General features: G+C 39.0%; 1 protein-coding gene across 3 annotated transcripts in view; it reads left to right on the plus strand.

Annotated features, from left to right (window-relative positions):
• Nucleotides 1-23286, plus strand: part of adgrv1 (adhesion G protein-coupled receptor V1) — a 119802-nt gene that overhangs the window by 59309 nt on the left and 37207 nt on the right. For all 3 annotated transcript variants that reach the window (XM_085367220.1, XM_085367222.1, XM_085367221.1), the window contains 6 exons: nt 6091-6498; nt 6998-7170; nt 7308-7554; nt 7729-7868; nt 8735-8895; nt 9034-9134. In XM_085367220.1, the coding sequence (XP_085223346.1) occupies nt 6091-6498; nt 6998-7170; nt 7308-7554; nt 7729-7868; nt 8735-8895; nt 9034-9134 (1230 nt within the window). The remainder of the gene's footprint in view (nt 1-6090; nt 6499-6997; nt 7171-7307; nt 7555-7728; nt 7869-8734; nt 8896-9033; nt 9135-23286) is intronic.

A 23286-nucleotide genomic window follows, 5' to 3' on the forward strand; every position in this document is an offset into this window, starting at 1 on the left:
GAAACTAGCGAGCTAACTTCCGCTAGCTTCCCGCTAACTTCTAACTCCGTTAAATGTAATAAATTTTGTTTTCATGGATGCTTGGAAGTTAAACTTCATAGTTACACCTGGTAAAGCAGCAATGCTGATCGTTTTATTAAATATGAAAGAATTTAGACAGTTTTTAACTCTCGGTGATGCTGCAGTGTTCGTTTGACCTGACGCATACGGAGTTTAGAACCCAGATTACTCCCAGATTTAAGAGCATCTTAGTCCGACAAATACGACAATAACGACGGCCGCTTGCATGTTCTGCAAAAAAATGTGCTTTGTCGTGTATCTGACGGACAAACACCAAACCAGTTCCACATCACTGAAGTTGCACCATTTTTACAAACCAATTCTGGTTCATCTGTTTCACTCAACAATCGGCCATGTGCGTAGGCCTGGGCGATATATCGAGTTTTTAAAAAATATCGATATATTTTTATACGAGATATAAGATGTGACAATATCCTTTATATCGATATAGTCTATGTTACGTTATAATTATACTTGTGGAGCCGCAAGTTTGCCTCTCTTTCGTCCACTTTTGTCTTTACACAACGTTACTCGGCCTCGCCCCTCCTTCAATAAACACAGCTCCCCCTCCTCCCCCATCGCTTCACCTGCAGGAAGCGACAAGATGGACACGGCAAATCTCCGTTAACGAGTTACTGCACATCGCCCCGTGCGTGGGGCTGGACGCCGTCAACGTGTTAGCTAGCTAACCACGCTAACGAGCTAACCACGCTAACGCCTAAAATCCTTGCATTTTCTCAAAAGTTGACAGCGCGCCTTATGTATGAATTCTGGTTGTGCTTGATGGCCACTAACCGATTTTATGTGGTACACAGCGCTCAGCAATCTGTCAAAAATGTTTTAGTACGACTTTGGTAAGCTACGGTGCTGCACCGCTTGATGGATTGTCGGAGCATTACGGCTACCGAGGAGCTTCGCGGAGTGATACGTACTGTGCTTCAACGTAATATTACCCTACTGTGTATAAGGACCATAAATGGCACCTGTTAAGAGACGTGGTTACGAAGAGGATTTCAAACTCAAGACTGTCAGTCACACAGTAGAAGTTGGGAACAGAGCAGCTGTGAAATCTGTCTTTGTTACTCAGCGTCTTTTAGTTTACATTTTGACTGCACAATTGTGAGCTTTTTGTTATGCACAAAAACAACATTGTTTTCTTTTATTTATGGAGCATTATTATTTAATAAATGCTCATAATTTATTTTTGAGTAAATCTTATGTACATCTATGCTCTATGTTAATAAAAGTGCCTGTGTGACATCTGGGACACAGCTTTGACTAAGAACTCTCTTTTTGTTCTTACTTCATGGCTTTAAAAAAAAAAATCGAGATATATATCTTATATCGCCGTCCAGGTAAAAAATATCGAGATATGAATTTTGGGTCATATCGCCCAGCCCTACATGTGCGTATGAAAACAAAGGCACTGCGCATGCGTGTTTTACTCATATTCTATCGCGATATTTAATTTTCCTATCGTTGCCTAACATTATACCGGTATTACCGTGAACGGTATAATATTGCCCAGCCCTACTGCCTAGGACACATACAGGATGTCATGCTGAAATGTAAAGCACTTACAATAGAAGACAAACAACAACTTATTCCAGCCTAATTGATGACATTTATGGCATTTGTTTTCTGTGCTGACTGATATGCTGCTCAGTGCTTTGCTGCCTGCTTTTAAATCAGATGTCACTCTGAACATAAACACAAGCTACATGTGATGTCTCTGATGTGTATCTGTTTCTACCCGTGCTGATGCTAGCATGACTAAAGCTAGCCAAGCAGCAGTAAATATGTGAAGTAAGGAAGAAGGATATACTCATCAAACAAACAGGATCATAAGAATATAAAACCACGAGCACTACAAATGTAACAGAAATACGTTGACATAAAATGGCATGTTATTTGAAATCTACACGAAACAATGACACAACTACTTTTTTTCAATTTTTTCAATTTATTTATTTTTTACCAATTGTCCAAATTAGTCTGTGATTGGCCTGAGTGTGACAGAAATCATATTTATATACAACTAAATATGACTCAGCAAACATGTTTTAAATGGATGATTCCTCACTTGATGACGAATGATCCATTTCCATATTTGCTGAGTCTTAAATTTGATGTCAGTGAACTTACCAGTGGTTGGTGTTAAAAAAAAAGCCCCCAAATCCCCTATGAGCAAGCACTTTGCGACAGTGGAGAGGAAAAACTCCCTCTTAATGGGAAGAAACCTCTGACAGAACCGGGCTCAGGAAGGGGTGGCCTTCTGTCTCGACCGAGAGGGGTTCAAATGTTCACTGACAATTTAGTTGTATATAAATATGATTTTTAGGACTTGATGTTGACACCAATTATGTGAAATTGGGGACGCACACAGTTCCGCTTCTTCTTGTTCTTCTTCTTCTTACTTGGCGGAATCTCTGGCAGGCTCTTAACTTCATTCTCGAGTTCAGCCACCTTGACATTGAGCATTTTCTGTTTGTCTCGTAGACTTTGCAAAGATCCCTGTACAGAAAATGCAGCTGACTCTTCTTTTTCGATCTTCTGTTGTTCTGTGGTGTCTTTTTCTTTCTGAGGCTCCTGCAGAGACATTGCAGTGGATGGCAGTGAGTCCTCTTTTTCCATCTTCTCCTGTTCTCCAGTCTCGTTTTCTTTCAGAGGCTCACATTTATGCATTTCATTTGCAGCAGTGGACTTTTGTTCTTTGTGCTGCTGTGGGATTTTAAGTGAGCAATCTTTGGCCTCTTTCAGCTCTCGCTCAGGAGATTCTTTCTTCAAATCATGAAGGGCCTTGTTGGGGCAGAGCTGGGATTTCAGGTCACTGATTTCCAGGTTGAGTGTCTCCTGCTCCTGCCTATGTTTAACAGCCTGCTCTTCAAGCTGATTTTGAGCTGCTAGGAGCTGTTTCTGGAGCATCTCAATCTGCTCCTGCTGAATCCTACATTTGAGCTCAAATTCAGCCTCCTTAGAGGACTTCAGTCCTACAGAGTCAGTGTGTGAAGCCTCTGTGGTTGGAGTGGCAGACTCCACACACTGCTCTGTGGTAGGGTGGCTGATTTGGTCCTGCAGGGTAGCAATCACCTCATCCAATATGACAATAGCTTCATTGTCATTTGTGAGAGTGTCTGTCTCACTGATGTCATTGGGCTTATTACTAGAAGCCTCTTCCAGCTGCTCTATGAGGTCTTTAATCGTTTCCTCATAATTTCGCTTGTTCTCGTGAATTTCTTCACGAAGTTTGTTCACCTCAAGCTGGTGATAAGAGGCCCTCTTGTTTGCACCTACCATTTTACAGTAAAGGTTGTTCTGATGGTATTGGGAGGCTTCCAGTTGGTGTCTGAGAGCAGCAATCTCGTGCCAGGGATTAAACGGGGGTCTAGATGTGGGATTGGGCTGATATTGCCAAGTCCCCCCATTAGGCACAGGGTTTGGTCTGCTGTGGTTCTTCCCATTTCCCTCTCTCTCCATGTCCTCCTTTGCATTTGAAATGGGGAGGGATTCAGCCTTTTCTTTTTCAGGAGTGGCTTCAGTGTTTTTTTGCACTTCTTCATTTTTCGGGTTTGCTCCATAACCCGTGCTGTTTTGAGCTTCAAGAAGAGCCCGGTCATATGCCCGAGTAATTGGTCTTCTTGGTTCTTCAGCCACTCTTTTCTGTTTTTGCTTTTGTTGTTTCTTTGGTTTCACAACCGTTTCCTTTGGTGGTTGTGCCACAGGAGGCTTTTCAGTATTTGGTTGTGCGGCTTTTTTTGCTTCTGCCATTGTAGATGCGTCAGCGTTTGCGTCTGCGTTTCTCTGCGTCTGCCTTGTCTTTGTTTTAACAACCAGGTTGTTTTGTGTTTCTGCCATCCGAGATCCACTGAAGTTGGTTGAATGTCTCCCCTATTTATAGGTTTTTCAGTAGAATGTGAACAGTGACATCACAGGCTGTTCCTGTGATGCGCTGTTCCTTTGAAGTGCCATGATTAGAACAATTCAAAATAAAATGCCCACAAACCTAATGTAAAGGAAAGGCTTTTATTTTGTAGCACATACTGAATTAACACTATAAAAGGTACTCTACAGGAATTGCAGTAAAAAATAAAACTAAAGAAAAATATGTTTTTTAAATGGTTGTTAAAAAAACTAACCAAAGTAGAAGACAACTGTTTAGTGGAAAGTATTCGACATTCTAGAGATTCTCAGGCATAATAACTTCTTTCATAATTTAAACAAGGACAGGTAGAAAACGTTCATATTTAGTGAAAGATATTTATTAACATTATCCAATGAGAGTTACTGAATGTCTGTAGGCAGTGAGATCTTGGTGGTTGCCGAGGCGACAGAATGTCATCTATGTTTTGTTTTAAATTCAGTTTCAATGCTGAATCTAAGAAACAACAGACTGCAGAGGGAGACTTTAATAGAGGTTTACTAACTCTTACTATCATATACATTGTGGAAAAATCTGTCTTTATTTAGCATAATATATTTGTTATAAGCACTAAATATGTTTGATGATTAACTGATGAACACTAACGTACCAAGCTGAAAATTCTGCTCACCAGTCAGCAGCTTATATTCACAAAAAACGGATAAATCTGCGATCCATGCAACTCTAACCAGCCAACAAAAACATGTCTTCATAATACAAAACAAGTTTACTTTGTGAAATGTTAAAAGGTACAAAAAATAAAACAATATGTTTTCAAGACTTTTTCACAAGTTCCTATATCTCACTGAAATGTTACTCTGTAGCTGATTTCTCGTATTTTAAGTGTGATGAGAAATTTTGAGTAGAAACAAGACAAATATACTTGATAAGATTTTGAGTTTTTGCAGTGTATATGCAGCTGATTGGTTTGGTCTTTAACCAACATGGAATCATTTATGTTGGGCAGCTGTGGCTATGCGTACTAATCAGTGCTTCAGTCCCCAATGCTATCAGTCCACACGTCAAAGGGCAAGATACTGAACCTTCGATTGTCCCCAATGCATTTGGGTGTGAATGAAATGTATGACTATGACTTCTAGTTCAAAAAGGGCTATTTATGTATTTAAGTCCAGTTGTTGCTCATTCACTGTTACCTTGAACGTGTCATGCTATCACCACTCTGTGTAACAGATATTTCCTATATAAGCAAATATGTTTTACACTATTTACCTACTGAAATGAAATCGTAACTCCAGAAAAATGTTTAACTGTTTATTTCTGGACCAGTTAAGCTGACTTTAAGACCTTGGCTTTAATAGACATCTCATAGTGTACAGATCTATTTTTTATTATTTAAGCCATTTTGAGCAATTAAGCACCAAGACTTATTATATTAATTTTTTTCAGTCTTCTGCAAGGGTTTGTTATTATGAGCTTTTATCTAAGCTTTTTTTTTCCAACTACAAAAATACATTTTGTTTTGTTGCCTCTTATTTTGTCTGTCATGAATGCTTTTTATATATTTTAATACACGTAATGGTTTATTGATGAAGTACACAGACAGAGACCAAAGTTTTCCCCCTCTCCTCACCTCTTTAATCTCATCATCGCCCTCCTTCTCTATGAGGGATTATGATTAAAGATATCTGCACATAGCCCCAAGGCGTAAAGTATCTACTGGTGTTTGTACTTTTTGAAAGTGAAGATGAAAGATTGTTGAGTGCACTCTAAAAAAAATCAAAAACCTCACACGGCTGGGTCATCCGCTTTCATCTCTCAAAGCATTTTGTGAGACACCAGGTTTGCTGAATAATAAAAGCCCAGTCCCCATTTGGTTCACATTTTGGTTGTTTTCAGCCTAATTATCATGACTTGGGCAACTTCACTGGGCTTTATTTGCATTTAGACCATTGTATACCAAATGGAAGTTGTGCCTTTACAAGTTTAATGTATGATTTGTTCATTCTTTTCAGCTGAAAACTTTATATGTTGTGTCACCTTTTATACATTTCTTTAAATATGATGGTGGTTATATAACTCCATTCTTCACTTGCTCCTTTAATTAAGTCCAGCAGAGTTTAGCATGTTTTTATTTCTTTTTCTTCTTCTAGGAGCTTTCCAGAGAAGAGGTGGTGGGTCCATTTATAATCTGGCCTGCTGAAGCAGGGATGGACTTCCCTAAGCAGGAGGGCCAGCTGACTTTTGATGTGGGCAAACGTAACACATCACTGGAGATTTACCTAACACCTGACCGTGCCTCATCCTTACCCACACCTAAGCGCTTCCAAGTGGAACTATACAATCCAACAGGAGGTGCCACAGTACACTCCCAGTTTGGCCTGGCTAATGTGACTCTGGTGTCAAATGCAGCAAGTGAAGCTGTCTGGGTCTTACTGGACCAGTTGCATCAACCCCTTGAAACTCCTACATTGGACCTGGTGCTGCAGGGACTAATAGATAAAGTCAGTCCACCTCTCAATAATGAGCAGATGATCGCTGTGTTTGAAGGTCTGGGGAAGGTAAGCCCAATCATCTGGTTTTTATACCAAGAAAAAAGTTTTTTTTAATTACTGCATAAGTGTATAAAATATTGGATAATCTATGTGATTGCATGTGACTGTGAGTCAGTGTAGTTGTTTGTGTCTGTCAGCTTAGTTAAAGACCATACATCGCCTCCCATGAGCTACTTTGATAGCTCTGTGGACCAGTCTGTCATTCATTAGTTCTCACTTAATAAGATTGCTGCTATCATGAAGTTGAAATTAGAATCTATTTATTGCATCTTCTTAACCAGCTGCACAAAAGAATAAACAGAATATACAGGGACATGTTTAGAAAGAGTAAATAAGAAGTAGGGACTACAGAGAAAAATGCATTCTGAGCACACACAATGCGCATGACCCTGAAGGTCAAACTAAAGAAAGTAACTCAGGTGAGTGCTTTGGATGTGTGAATAACAGCACTAAAGTTTACTCAGAGCTCCTCAGTCTTTCTCATCCTTTCTGTCTTCTGAGCCAGGTGCTTGCAGAGGCAGAAAGAGCTCCTTTACAGAACAACAGCCGGAATTTGACCTATAACCTGTTGTGTGCCTTGGCCAATCCCAGTCGAGTCGACACTCGAGGTGTCAGCCACCTTGCTGAGGTGGCGGAGCGATTTGCATTCTCCCTCCTTAAACATAGTCAGTGTGAGATGTGAGTGTCCTAAATGTTCTAAATGAGTGAAGAGTTGCATGGTACACCTTATTGTAATACAGATGAATATTACCTCACAAATTAATGTTAAATCGTGCTTGGATTTACAATTTCTTCTTTGTAAAATTTTTCTCCAGAAAGGTTACAGTCCTGGAAACTTGTCCGTATATGAACATCTCTGCCTTCCAGTGGTACCCCACAGAAATTAATGGATACAAGTTCAGGGGCCGTAATGCAGACTTCTTCCAGCTCCCAAATACTCTGCTGCCAGTACCAGCAGTTTTAACTGCGGACTGCGGCAACCTCAACAGGATGCAGCTGACCGAGTTTAGAAATGAACATTGGTTTCGCACCAGTGATGCAGCTACTGCTCTCAATGGGAAAGTAGGTGCTGGGACACTGACTTCATTGAAAAATCATGAGCAATTGTTAAAATGTCAAAATCTCCTTTTCTTTTTTTAAACAGCAGGTGGCAGTATGGCTCTGATATAAAGCAGCCATTAATCTGGTGGCTGCTCTGCAACTGAACCGTCTTCTGTTGTATCTGGTTATACGTAGGTATTCTCAGCCAGTCTCCAGGGCAGAGGGTCACGACCTCTGGAAGATGGCAACGAGGTGGTGTATCGTATCCACAGCCCCGGTCAGCAGGTTAAACCAGGCCAGTCTCAGTGCCTTCTCTGGAACCAGACCACTGGAAGGTAACAAAAACACATTAAATGAGATTCAAGCTTAACTGTTTCTCAGATAGACTAAAAATAGAACGTGCACATTATATACAAAAATATAAGATGTATATTTTTATTTATATACAAATATTTCCATTTATTTTTGTTACCTGATAATATCAGTTGCTGAGGTTTTTTCTAGTTCTAGTGTCTGCCTACTAATTTATTTTTTACTCGACGTAATTTAGCTCAACCAGTGTACTGCTTTCCTTATTTAAGACTACACATGGCTTGATTAGCATCTAAAGAAGGCCTCTGTTTGTCTTCCTTATACTTATTTTGGGTAATAGTTTGCTAAATAAAGGGCAGAGTTCCTAGTTTGTCCTCTCAATAAGGCCTCTCTGTGGCTGATGCCGTATCTTTCTCCTTTATATCTACACATTCAGTCTCCTGCACGCTGAATCATCCCACATTGAGTTACTTTGTTGAGGACATTCCTGGGGATTGAAATTGGACTTGGCAGGAACACAGTGTTTTTGGCAGGTTTGGTTTGGACAGAGCAGCTACTTGGAGGACGTACCCCAGGAAGCTAAATTTATTATGCAAGTGATACCAAGAGAGAGCAAAATATGGAGAGAGAGAGAGAGTCAGAATCACAGTAACAGTGAATCTAACACAAACATGGTTATGCTCTGGTTTGTCTCACACATTCTTTGCAAAGTAAAGGTTACTGTAGATAATAATAAAACAAACTCAAAGAAGCCAAAATGTCAGAGAACAAAAGCACACAATCATGGGCATGGTTAGACTCATTGCCCTTTGTATTTGCTTTGCTCGTATTTTGTTATATTCTGTTGTAGTGTCTCGTCTCTTATTGTCTCTTTTTGTCTTCCCTTTAGCTGGTCATCAAATGGTCAATACTGCAGGGTTGTGGAAGAAAGTGGGAATTATGTTGAGTGTGCATGCACGCACTTGTCTATCTATGCAGCCCATGCTGAGTTTGCAAAGCTTGCATCCTACAATGAAGCCTTCTTTGCCTCAGGATTTATCTGTATCTCAGGTACAACACACTCTCCCCTTGAGTTCTCATCTTTTTACCCTCCTTGTGGAGTTTCCATATGTACATCCCCACTTGTATAAATGGATTCAAATAAATCACTTAATTAAGTATCATTAATGCTGACTTCTCTGTCTACAGGCTTTGCATTGGCCATAATATCCCATGTGCTGTGCTCCCGTTTCCCCATGTTTGCTGCCAAACTGCTCACTCACATGATGGTGAGCTGCCTTGGAACTCAGGTAAAGCATTAGTTTGGATCTTGTTCTGCTTTTAAACTCTGAATGCAGCATTAGTTTCTTTGGTATTCTCATCTCTTTGCATCAGGTGCAAATGTACATGACAGGGCACCTCTGGGAATTGTTGTTGAGGCATCCATTTCTCTGTGCTCCAGTAGACCAGCATATTAGATATATGTGGGTTGCAAACATTAACACAGCACTCATACGTGGATTCATTCGCTTAGAGCATTTTAAAGCTGCTCACTGTGCACTCACTCACACACCCACAGTCACACGTCGCACGCTAGACATGTCGCGGATATTTTCTTGGAAATGTGCATGGATGCGAACATCATCCAGTGTCATCGTTTGCGTAGTTTGCGGGTTGGTGCGTCCTGACAACGCAACCATGCCCCCCGCACCCTCACCCATTAAAAACGCAAGCTGTCACATAACCATTGAGCGAGGTAGATATGTGGCTACAGGTGGTCCTGATCAAGTGTGTGTGTTTGTGTGTGTGCATGTGTGCTTGCGTGACTGAGTGCGGGACTGGTAATTTTCCACTGGTCCCCCTCTCTTTGGTTGACAAACACAAGTCATTTCTAAAGAGGTCCCTGGGGGCTAGCCACCTCGGAGTAGACCCGTTTATGGCCCAGGCAGAGCCCCTGAACCTAAAAGGGTTTTGGATGGAAAATTCCACCCTGTTCTCTTTCCTAGTTTGTACGTTACTGTATAATAATGCCTTCTTCCTCGATAGTGCGTGTGTCTAACTTTGGTCTAGGGATTCGAAATGTTTGCATTTTTCTAGCCTTTTAGTCAAAGCCAGCTGTGAAAAGCTTGCTGAAGGCCTATCTGATTGTAGGTTCTGATGTTAAAATGTAGCCTTTAAGCGGTCTTTTGTTAGTGCTGGAAGTATTTCGGAGATAATGATGGGTGGGATGTGCTGAATTGAATTAGATCAAGTCACATCTTGTCTTCACTTATTCAGTTTAGCTTGTATGTCAAGTGGCTTGCTGAAAAAACTATTTTTCTTATATAAATCACTTGGAGCAGATTTCTTTAGACAGTCTGATTTCTTTCTTTCTTTCTTTTATTTTTAAATAATTATCCACAAACTGGATGACACATGTATTTGGACATAAATCAATTACCTCAACAATTTGCCAGGAGGGTCCTTTTTTATAACTGTTCTGTCAGAATATTTACCACTTAATGTCTTGAAAATGTTGCATATTCACAAAGAGTGAATGTTTTTCTGTTTGTTTTTGTTAAAAATGCTACCTGTCAATCAAGAATGTTAATTGCATTCATCTAATCCTTCTGCAAACGTGTCATTTAAAGAAAGAGAGAGATGCTTTGTTCTTGCAAGCTCATAGTCAGCTTTTCCTGGTCAAGCTGTGGCTATCACTGATACAGTGACAGTGCTGTTTTTCTTCTTTTTATATATATCAGAATAGATGCCAAATGTTATTAGTAACACAAATGTCTCCCATATTTGTGGGTTGTAGCTCACACATCACCACTGATTTGAAGGATCATATCCAACTCCAACCACCTCTGGCAGGTAGGGTATGCCATCTGTGTTGGCTGTAATCATTCACTGAGTTTGCCCTCTCTGTGGAGAAAATTAGAGCTGCCAGTTTGATGAATTTCTCTCTGCATCTGCTACCGTACACTGAAGAGAACTTACATAATACTTCACCTCTCTTAAACAGTCTGTAAGTTGAGTGACGAAGCAGGATTTGGGGTTAGCGAGGCAACCCTGGCTTTTCAAGGTAGCAGTTAGCAGCAGACCAGTGCTTATAAAACTACCATCTGCTGACCAATCAGTTGCACTGGGTGGATCTAGCTTTCCTTATCACAGGCAATTTTAAGGCCATTCCACTGTTCTCTAATCCTCTGCGTATCAAAAGAATCTTGTGCTGATCTTTTAAGATTTGCAAGTAATCATTTTCATTGTTTAAAGTCATGATTTTAAATGTGTTCTTTACTTGTTTGGCAAAGGTTTTTAGCATACTTCTGAAATTTTCCTGTACACACTGAGAATGAATCTAAGAAACACATTCATTAAATGAAATACTCTGTTGTAATTAGATTCAGATTTACTCGTGCTTCTCAGTGCTTCTCTGACAAGTCAGTATAAACTGGACAGATAGCTAACATGGGCGACCAAATAAAGACTTGATACTTGACTTAAATATACAGTTTAAGCCCAGAATAGAAATAAAAACCTGTTTGGTATCTACCTCTTTTAATATTACAGGTACACTTCAGTAAGTATGTATTAATTTAAAAGATAAATTGTACATTCTCCGTGAAAATTCTCTCAACTTTATTGTGTAATAAACTGTAACAACTAAACCATGTGTTTCAAATGCAACTGATCACATGAATAAATAAGCAGCCACGGTAGAAGAAAGCAGCTGCAGAAGAAAAGTCTGTGACTCCTTTGAGATATTCTGTATATCTACATAAATATCAGTTAAAATATCAACTGACCTTTTTTATTATTTTATGATACAAGATACAAAATAAGATAAAGAAAGCTAAGTAAACCAAATGTGTCAAAAATATTAGACTTTGGAAATCTTTGGAATGTTCTGGACAGTCTGAACTTCATAACACAATCAAGAAAATTAATCATGGGTTTGATTTGAAAGCACTTCAGAAAAAATGTTAATTGATTATCTTGAGACTAAAAAGATTTGCAGAACCATTTCTGAAGATTTCGACCTCCTACAACATACCGTCAGAAAGACTGTGTACTAATCAAGTAAATATAAAACTATTGCTACCCTCCCAAGAGTTGAAACAACAAAGATCACAATAAGAATGATGCGTGTAATAGTCTGGGAGGCCATAAAGGAGCTCCTAATTACTTCTAAACAGTTAAAGGGCTGTAAGAAGAAAGTCTGTTTTGCTGCATCTGGGCCACGGTGGCTTGTAATCATTAAGTGAGTAAGGTATCATACCAAAGAATGGCCAGAGAAGAAGAATAAAGATAGTATGTTGCAAACGTGAGATCAAAGTTGTAACCCTTCTCCAAAATAAATGTTTTGGAGGGATTTGAAGCACACAGTAGGGAGGAAAGGCACCTCATGTACATTCCTCATTCCTGAGTTTAGGGGGATATGAGCATATGAGCAATATTGGCAAAGCTTACTCCAACTTAACGTGCAGGAATGATCAGCCCTTATCTGAACCAGTTAGTGGTTAGTTTCGTTTAAGTGTCCCATTCTTTTCTCCCTCACAAATATTTAATACTGGATCGGTTTCCTTTATGAATGCTAGCAGCAATCATTTTTAATTGGGTTTAATTTTTCTACTTTACAGATTTTTGGGGGCTGAAACTCTGTTGGTTGTTTAGATGTGCTTGTCTAGTTAAACATGTAAAAATATACTCTTTATTCCTTTTACTGTAACTATACAAACAACCTAGCATGAGCAAGCAGGATAGTTTCTTAAACATATTTAAATCTTTTAAATCAAGAAAACAATTTACAAAAGAACCATCCATCTATCCATCCATCCATCATCCATTCTCTTCGCTTAACCTTATCCTTCTCAGGGGGGCGCTAGAGAATATCTGAGCTTTCATAGGGCGAGAGGCAGGTACACCCTGGACAGGTTGCCAATCTGACGCAGGGCTAGCACATATAACGATACACATTCACATCTATGGACAATTTAGAATTACCAGTTAACCTAACCTCACTACTTTGATGTCTTTGGACTGTGGGAGAACATGCAAACCCCACACAGAAAGGCCACGGATGGTGGCCAGATGGTGGAGTGGAACTCTGGACCTTCTTGATGTGTGAGGCAACAGTGCTAGCCACCATTAATAGTCAATGCATTAATTTATTTTACAGTCACAACGATATATTTTTTAGACTTTACTGAGAGAAAAATGCTTAATTGCACACTCGCTGCATTTCACCATTATCTAAGACTGAATTTGAACTTATGTCACCCAACAGTGACCACTAGAGGGAGCGTAACACTATCAAATAAAGCCAGAATTTAGACAAATTATAGTAATTAGCTGCTTGCGTGTTAATAATATGACAATGATATACTATATAAAATTTTATTTGCATTGTATTTATAAGACTTCTGGACCTGTCTGTGTGAGTATATAGCTAGATTCAGGAAGTACTGTGTTGTCTTACCTGAGGGGCACTGCCTTGCACAACTGAGGTTATTAGGTTTAATGACGCCAAATAACAAAAATACATTTTTAAATGAGAAAGTGGAGCCTTCTGGTTCAGTTTGTGTAGTTTAATTGCATTACTGTCTCAGTATTTTTGCTGTCGTGCTTTTTACCTCTTTAGTATTTAGTTAGAAAATGCCAAAGACCCAAGGGCACCAGAGGTAGGACATTTAATTGCTAAATCACCATGAAAACTAAGACAGCAGTGCTGGTACAAGCAAGAGAGGCAGATGATGAAGCAAACAGGACTGAGATGAAAGAGAAGATTGCACAAACTTTTAACTTTACTATGATATTATATCCAGATTGTGTGATGTGATGTTTACCATCTTAAAGGAGAAGAAAATGTCAATCAGATTTCTACAAACTATTGCAGCACATCTTGAGTAATGTGTGTTCTAATATGTGTTTCTTAATCTTCTGGGATTTTTTTTTCAAATGTATAAAGCTCAGACTGTATACGTTTAGATATATAGGTTTAGTAAGAGGACTCATCCAGCAGTACTGCAGACACAAAATCTTGCTGAAGGTGTTTTATAGTCAGACAGGTTGGAACTGATCTGGGCCAGTAATAAGACACCTACAGGCAGTGGCCACTGTCAAGGCCACTGCGTCAGGACTCCGACTGAGAAGAAAATAAAAATTTGTCACATCCGCTGTAGGTGTGTCGGCCTGTCTATCTGTTTTTGTCTGAGTGTAAATTTAACAGTGTGCTACATAAGTACTGGTCGTATATGCACAATTATTTTGTTTTACATTGACAGATATTGCTTAGATGCTTAGAGATGGAAAAATGAAAAAGAAAACTAAATGGCATTAAATAGGAAAATTGAAATTTTCAGGGTTTTGTTTGCTTTGGAATATGCTCCTTTATTTTATTTTGAAAAGATTATCATAGGGTTGGGGAAGAAATGGAGAAAGACCTGTTACCGTATGGTTAGACTTGTTTAGGAGGTTGTCTTATCCTGATAGTATGATAGATAATGACTTTCAAAAATAAAATTAAATGAATATAATATAATATAATTATGAAGTACATTCTGTGCAATAGAATGTGAAAATATATCGTTAGCTTCATAGCATAATTGCCTAAGTCATTGACTTAGTCAAATGACTTAGGCAATTATGCTATGAAGCTAACGATATGTGTTTCCATGGTTATTCCTGATCAATTGTATATTCTTTCTAAGCAGATCTTAGAATCGACAGTGTCAGCAATAAAATAAGAACCTATTGTCCAGTTAAATACATAAATATAAATACATAACTGAAGATCCAAAAACAAACCGCAACTGAAGGTGGCTGAACATCTCAAGAGAGGAAACACAATAGGTGATGATATCCATGGGTTCTAGACTTGAGGCAGTGATTGACTGCAAATGTTTTAATCCAAATATTAAAAATAATTCTTATACTCACTGTTATGAAAGCATAATGATTGTTTGGTGTTGTCCACTTATTTATGAGCATCTGAACACGGGGACCAATGCTGTACTTCTTAAATAGTTAGTTAAAATGAAAAATTAGAGTTTTGTTTAATATAATAATATAAATTCTTATATTGGATGTATATATTTACTTGTCAAAAACACAATGGAATGGAAATGTGGGCATGCTTGAACACATCCAGTTTCTGTATGCGGGAAAAAAATTATATATATATAAAAAATACTATTAAATTACTCTTCCTTTGGGATTAAACAGCCCACCGCCACGTCTCAGACAGACATTCCCACACACATTCAGTAAAGTGTTTACCCCTGTGTTGCCATTGCTTTATTCCAGTACATGGGAGGTGTTTAGGTGACTCTTACTTCTGGTTATAAAGGATTTCCTGTTAGCTCTGGGACCAAATCCAGCATTCAGAAGTCTGCCCTTGTATCCACATGCACAAAGTCACACACACATAAACACTACGCCAACTCTTTTTCCTCTTGCACAACAACCACTGCTGTCATTTCCCATCTCTGAGGAGAATACAGAAGTTGTGTGCTTGCTGACAAGATTCCTAAAAGTTCCTGTCGCTCGTCACTGTGTATGTGCATGTGGTGAAGGAGTGGGGTAGGGTTTGAACGAATGCATGCAGTTTCTCAGGTGTTCAGGGAGGGGAGACGTATGAAATGTGTGGTCAAAGACGTAGTTTTGTACAGAAGATAAGATCAGCATGAGTCTTTCTGAGACTCTGTTTTTCCTGAGGAAATGTATCTGTTCCCGTCATGAATCAGTAGACATTGGGGGGTTTTGAATGTCTTTTAGGGTCTGATTCTCTGGTTGACGTCAGAGTACATGCCTAGCTTGTCCTATTATGTGTTTAAACCCACAAGAGTTTATAAATCAGAACACAAAAGAAGGAAAATAGCAAGAAAACATAATGGTTACCAGCCTGTCCCTCTCAGACAAATGTCTCAAATTTTGTACAGTTTCTATCTAAATCTTAGGGTGTTATTGTTTCATGCAGTTATTAAAAAGTCAATAGCAGGCTAAAACACAGCATGTCCCTATTAAATGCATTACTGTCTCAGAGTTGAGCAAATGGCACACAAGGTATTTAAGGGTATAAGTGTCAGTAGCTGAGGCCTGTGTCACCGTTTGTGTATGGGTTCCAGGAAATGCTCATGTTGCAGGAGCCACGGTGTGTGTGTGTGTGTGTGTGTGTGTGTGTGTGTGTAACAGAACAGTGGAGGGGTAAGGAAGGCCTTTTGGGAGATACTCTACTCGAACACCTCGTGCCTTTGTTTCCCTAGCTCCTCTTATCTTAATTTGTTCCATCTATTGTTAAAGTCAGCAGCATTTTTCTTCTACACGCTCACTATTCATTGTGTCCATGTCTCTTACCTGTTACTGAAAAATGAGCCAACACTGTACAGTAATAGCCAACTGCCTGACTTTCTCTTACCTTCATTTCCTTATGTTCATCTGTTTTTTCTGTTTCTCTGATTTTCCCTTCTTTCACCGCTTTTACATGACAAAATACTGAGTAGTGTCCCTTCTTCTATTCTTTGTCCCCTTTATCATTCTGGCAGCAGGTAGCCTTTGCTTGGAGCTGTGACATTACCAGCAAAAGGCTGTTTCACTCTGTCTCTGTCTCTTCTTTCTAACCCTCTAAAGGTGGCTGGGTGTAACTGGTGTGACTCATTAGTTTAAACAATGACAGTATATGTAGATGTAGCAAAACAGTCTGCAGGCTGTGGATTACCCTGAAGAAAGAGTACAGAGTACACACAGGAGACAACATTTATTTTTACCACAATAGCAAATTAAACACAAGGTAATGAGAATGCACACAGGCTCAGCTCACCTGTACAATAACCCACAGGTTAAGCAGATATGCAACACTTCTGCTGACATGTTGTTCCTTAGGGTTTGTGTTCGAGCACACTACTGCAGATAAAGAAGAGTGAGTGATTCTCAGACATAAACCACTTGTGATAATTGGACTCTCTATCCCTGGCTCAGTTCGCTGAAACACTCAGGCTAAATCTCCCTTCTGCCACCACAGTATGAAAATCAGCCCTGTTTAAATGAATGACGTCAGTCTATTTTCTTTCCTGCATTTTCTTTGCAAAATTTTTGAGCATCAACCGGCTTTTTAAGATCATGCCACAGCATCTCAATTGGATTCAGGTCAGAAGTTTGAGTAAGGCACTCTGAACTCGTCTTTTTTTTTCTTAAGCCTTTCAGAGGTGGACTTGCAAGTCTGTTTGGGATCATTGTCCTGCTGCAGAACCCAAGTGTTCAGCTTGAGCTCATGAACAGATAGTCGGAAATTCTCCTTCAGGATGTTTTGGTAGACAGCAGAATTCATGGTTAGATTTACCACAACAAGTCTTCCAGGTCCCGAGGCAGCAAAACATTCCCACTCTACCACCTACTATATTTTACTGTTAGTAGGATGTGTTATATAAATGCTATGTTATTCTTATGCTAGATGCAACGTGACTCAAACCTTCCAAAAAGTTCAGCTTTTGTCTCGACAGTTCACAGAATATTTTCCCCCAAAAATGTGGATGATCAAGATGTTTTTGGCAAATGTAAGACGAGCCTTTGTATCTCTTTTGGTCAGCAGTGTTTTTTGTCTTGAACTCTCCCATGGCTGCAATTGTTGCCCAGTCTCTTTCTTATTGATGAATCATGAACTCTGACTTTAAGCGAGACATGTAGAAGCTTGATGTTGTTCTGGGTTCTTTTTTGACCTCCTGGATAAGTTGTCGATGTGCTCTTGGAGTAATTTTGGTCGGCCGGTCATTCCTCGGAAGCTTCATCACTGTTCCAAGTTTTTTCCATTTATGTATAATCAGGGCTGGACTGGGCAAAAAATCGGCCCGGGCATTTTGACTAGAGACCGGCCCACCAGGTATTATAGGAAAAACCATAAATCCTTTGAATGCAAACAAACGTCGTTGTAACAGTGATGTACACTGTCTTGTTGGTATATATTTATCAGTCTAATAAACTTAAACCTATACCATCCTCCCTATTCTGGTATTCTAAACAGTACCCGAAAGTAGACTGCTTGGTCGAGTTAACCTCCTGAACTAGCTACAACACAAGGTGAAAACCTGAAATTAAGACAGAGAAGACTAGAGGTGAGACATGACCATTACTGATTACTTATGACAGATTTAGATATATTTTCATAAACTATTCATTTACCACATCAATAAACAGCATGGCAGAGCAAAATATTTTTTCTAACATGGCAACCTTTAAAAAGTGAAAGGAGACAGAAAGACAGGTGAGAAAGAATAAAACTTAATTGACTTTTTGATGGCATTTTACACACAGTACTGGTACAGTATCTAGAAAATGTGGGAAAATACTGGCATCCTATACAGTACTTAGCTACTTCTGAAGAAATTATGATGAGACCCTAAAAAAATTACTATGTACAATAATGGATTTCTATACCTTTTACATCAGATGAAAACGTTTGTTGTAAGATTCAGATAATTATTTATTCAAAGTTTTTAAATGACATAAGAAAGAAAAGTATTTCTTTGTGCCCCCCTTTCCCTTTTAATGCCCTACCTGCCCCCCTGGCAAAACTTTGCTAGACCCGCCCCTGCACAGTTACCAGCTGTCAGCTACATAAAAAAGGATCCTGGTGTTATTTGTCTCTCAGAAACAGTTCATAACTTCCCTTCAACTCATTCATGTCACCTAAAAGGTAAACCTGTTTCTCCATCACCTGTTCAGCTCTGATAATTCAGTAACGACATCTCCTGGTTTCATCTTCATGTTTCCCTCTCACCAGATAACCAAACCGATATCATGACCAGCAGGTTTACAGCTGTGGCTCCAGCAAACATCAACTGATACTATAAATTAATATTAAATAAATTTTTACAACAGCTGATCAAGTTTAAACGTGCTGCTGTGGGCGATAAACAAACAAGAGAGAAAAGCCGATTAGCTGATCATTGATCAGTTTCATGATTGAAGTAGAAACAGGAGAGGGAGGGGAGAGAATGACAGGAGAAGAGGCAGCTGTGCAGCAAAGACACAGAATAAATCCAGCTTTGTGTCTTTTTCAAACTGTGTTCCTTTTCACCTCAAAACGAAACGCGCAATATTTTCTCTGAATACGAGACGATTCCGTTTTTTTACGGGACTGTTGGAAACTAATAACTAACCTTATAAATAGAATAAGATAAAACAAGTTCAACATCAATAAAATCATAGCACCTGCCCAGCTGTATATAAACTCCGTCATGCTAGCTAGTACGCAGTACGAGTTGTTGTAACTGACTGTAAAAAGTCAGCATAACGAAAATAAACTCCACCTAAACTTGGTTTATATCTGACCCAGATAGCCTGCAGGTCATAACTTCTTACCTGAAGTTCAGTTCACATATCATACTGATATGAATCATAGTATATTATGGAATTCCAAAAATGGCTGCCAGGACAGCGGCCACCACACTGATGTGACACACTACAAATCAACTCTTTGATGCTCAGTGCTGAGTCTGCACAATAACCTGCACTTAAACATTCATTAAATATCACGTACACATATACACATACTGTCCCTCAAGAAGACACTGAGAAAAAATATAGAATAAGATTGAGACTGTAACTTTGCCATAAGTCATAGGTGTCAAACTCTGGCCCGCGGGCCAAATTTGGCCTAATTACATTTGGCCCGCGAAGCCATACCAAATTACTATTAGAGCTGGCCTACTGGTATTATACAGCTAATATATATATTGTTTAGTATTAAGCTTTGCTTGTTCCATATTCAGCTTTCCAGCAAAACTTATTTGAGTCCATAAGAAAAGATTCATTCTTATATCTGGAGGAAGATTTTTTTTTCAATAAGTATTAACGTTAGCCCGTGACTTTGTTCCAGTTTTGAATTTGGCCCACTGTGTATTTCAGTTTGACACCCCTGATTTAAGGGGTTTGGGACTTGATTCAACAGGTCTGCCAGTAATCAGGCCAGAGTGTTTTTACTGAAGTTGAACTTAGTCACAGTTAATTCATGATTTAATGATTTAAACTTAACGAGACAGGTTAAGTTTGGATAACTTTTCTCTCTTAATCAATGAAATCATCATTTAAAAACTGCATTTAGTATTTACCCAGGTTATCTTTGTCTAACATTAAAATTAGTTTGATGATCTGAAACGTGTAAGTGTGACAAATACGTCAATCAAGAAGGGGGCAAACACTTTTTCACGCCGCTGTATATTGTAGCCTGATTATCTTCATCACTGATGACTTTTTGTGCAGATAAAGTAAACTGCACTCTAGACAGCTTACTGCTCGTTTGCATTACACTGCAGAAGTACTACTAACTTTGCATTTGCATATGTTTAAAAGACATTACATATCTGTGTTTTTGATCTTCTAGCTGCATGTGTGCCTGTTTATTTGTTAATATGTAGCAATGCAAATGGATTAATTCTAGTGGTTGTTTAACCATATGTTGTGTTCAGAGAGTCTAACCTTTGTAGCCTCTGAAAGTTACATATAATTCTTTTCTGAAAGTGGGCTATGGTGACCTTAGAAGCATCTGAACTTGTATTTTTACACATAAAGCTAAAAGTCACAGTAGATCATTTTCTACAGTTGCCTGCCTGGTAGCTGTGAAAAAGAGGATGCATCCAAGAGCAAGTCCCAAAAGCAGTTAATTCTGAGTGTGTTTTTTTTTTTTTTTTTTTTTGAAAAACTGTGAATAATAATTGTGATACGTCCTGAAAGTATATTCTTATGGACAACTGTAAAACTGAGTTCTAAAAACTTTCTTGCCTAAAACTTACATTCATTACCTGCTTTAACAGTTAAAGGTATTATATAAACCGTCTGTGCATAGACTCTCCTGTGGCAAGTTAAGTCAAGGGCCTGTTTTATTCTGCAGTTACTGTCATTTCTGTAAATATGTTTTTCTGTCACGCAAGCTCCTTTTAAATTTAAGGCCAAAGTGTTGTGACTGCAAGCTGATTTAAAATGCAATGATTAGAAATGTACTTGCTAAACTCCCCAGTCACCTTTAACCTGATTATGTGGAGTCATTCAGTTTGCCATCAGGACTGTTGACACAGTGAATGATAAACAAAGTGGGAGCCTACAGTTGTCAAAGTCCCCAATATCATCTGTTCTATTTTTGGAATTTGACAGCTTGTCTTGGCAGAGCTTTGTATGTTGAGTTGAGTGAACATTGGACGTTTAGAAAAGTGTTTACACCGAAACTGTTGAGGCCATTCCAGCATGATGTTTGCACACGTTTTCTAGGTTGAGTTGAGCAGGATGTCTCCCTGTTGTTGTCACGTATAGCAGACTCGCAGTAATGGTTCTGCTACTGCCACGTTGTACAGTACACATTTTTGTGAGTCCTTTAAAGCTGTTGTAGTTTTTACAAACTGCAATGAAAGTTTGTAAAATCTACAAACTTTCATTGCAGTTCATTGCAGTTTCATTGCAGAGCTAACAGAGTTAGCTCTGTTTTGCTAACTCAATGGACCGAAATAGAAAATGTGAGCCACCCAACTTCCTCAGTGAGTCATAAAATAATGAACTTAGGAAGGAAACGGCATATTTCCTGAAAAGACTGAGACATATCTATATAAAGGCCTTTTGTTCTTGGGTTACCAGGAGATTGTAATCAGTCTGCCTTGGCAGTTTGTTTGTAATGTGTGTCTAATTGCAGTATTTTCCTGAACATGATTTAATAACTTGAGCTTTAAATGATGAAAACTCATATTATTAAAAAAAAAAAAAGGGTTCCATGGTCCATGGATCATGGAAATGGTCAGACAGGAGTACGTGATATAAACACAAATGTTTGCAATCTTGTTAAGAAGTGACCCACTCATTTAACCCACTCCCCCCAATATACACACATAACCCCTGCCTTACAAACTTTGGCTGAGCAACCAAACCCTCATCGCAATAACCTGTAGGGGTCACTATAGCTCCATGACGAGAGCCAAGTTCAACAGCAGCGGTGAATGAAGTTTCTGATCAATGACTTCCCTGAGCTCTGCTCATTTTTATGACTAGAGCTTTTTGAAGCCCACAGAAAATCCTTCACAGGCACAGGAGGGAACATGTTTGACTCACATTTCCATCTCAGTTTTCTTTGAATGAATTCACCTGTTGTGGAATGCAAGTTGTAAACAAGTTTCCTCATTAGGCAGAATTTTCTGCTAGTTAAAAATTGTGCAGTCAAGATATTGTTTATATCCAAGCAATCTGCAAGTACCTTGCAAAAATTACAAGAGCCCCCAGTTAAATTACAACTAGAAGATTAAGTTGAAGGTCCAAGCAACCTGTTTAGTCATAATTTATTGCGTTAGATAGAAAGGGCCAATTGAGACTTTATTAAATGCATGATGTCACAGCAGTTGGTCTTATTAAGTCTAAATTACAAAGGGAGACACCAAAGTAGAGTATATGATAGATATGCTGGCAGGAGTAGCATGAATGGAGCAAGCAATATCTTATCCAGAGTTTTTCACAAATTGATTGGCTTTACAGCCAGCCATTGCCACACCCTGAGGACTGCTCCAGATCAATCAGTTTTCTTAATCAATGGCTTGTTAGACGGAAATGAATGAAACAGCTTAAGAAGGTCAGTGTAGGTTTCTGCAGGCTTTGTGATCACTGTAGTTAGACTTGCAATTATCCCGAACCTTAGAAATATTGCTAATCTGGAAGAAGCAGGTAAGCGTGGAAAGACTGTTCATGGCGGGGTTGTCATAATCAGATGTGAATGATTGTAGTAGAGAATTTCTCAACATTTGTGAATAGAACACAATTTGACCTATATTTTAGCCTCCTTGATGTTTTGCTGTATGACATTTCATCCGTTTATGCAGAATAACATAAAGCAAATGTCTTTACTGGTCAAACCATGGCAGAAAACTGAAGAAGTCAGTATGAGGGCTGAATCACACCCACATCATGAATGCACTGTGGGACACACAGAGGTTTGTGGTAGGGCAAAGTAGACCCATTGAGTGTGTGAGCTTAGGGAGCTGACCTTGAACAGCTGGTTACAATGTTTTTATAGCTGTGTGTGTGTGTGTGTGTGTGTGTGTGTGTGTGTGTGTGTGTGTGTCCCATTGCTTGCAGAGAGTTTTCTGTCTGGTCCCCAGATTTCCTCTCACCAGATGTTGAAGAAACAAATTCAAGAGACTTCTTAAAAGTAGCCATGTTGAGATCAAAAGCAGCTTCAGTTTCCAGCAGTACTGAGGCTCTTTGACTGAAGACTAAATAGGAGAAAGAGGAGGCCTGTTAGGAATGCAGCTAAAACTGCTTCATGTGGGTGGTACTATTGAGTCCTCTGTATGGAGGAGTTAGCATTATTGCTGGTAGCTGTGTGAGTATAGAATAAGCAGTGACAAAAAGATCCAGCAATAACAAAAACAACAATGTGGTTAGTTTCAACAGAGTATCAGTAGATTGTTTATGTATTGATATCTATTGATATTTTTCATTCACTTTTTGTGTGAA

Source organism: Diplotaxodon limnothrissa, linkage group LG12, assembly GCF_057381915.1.
Source record: "Diplotaxodon limnothrissa isolate DT_005_m linkage group LG12, D_limnothrissa_male_GT1.1, whole genome shotgun sequence".
In the NCBI taxonomy this organism is placed as follows: domain Eukaryota; kingdom Metazoa; phylum Chordata; class Actinopteri; order Cichliformes; family Cichlidae; genus Diplotaxodon; species Diplotaxodon limnothrissa.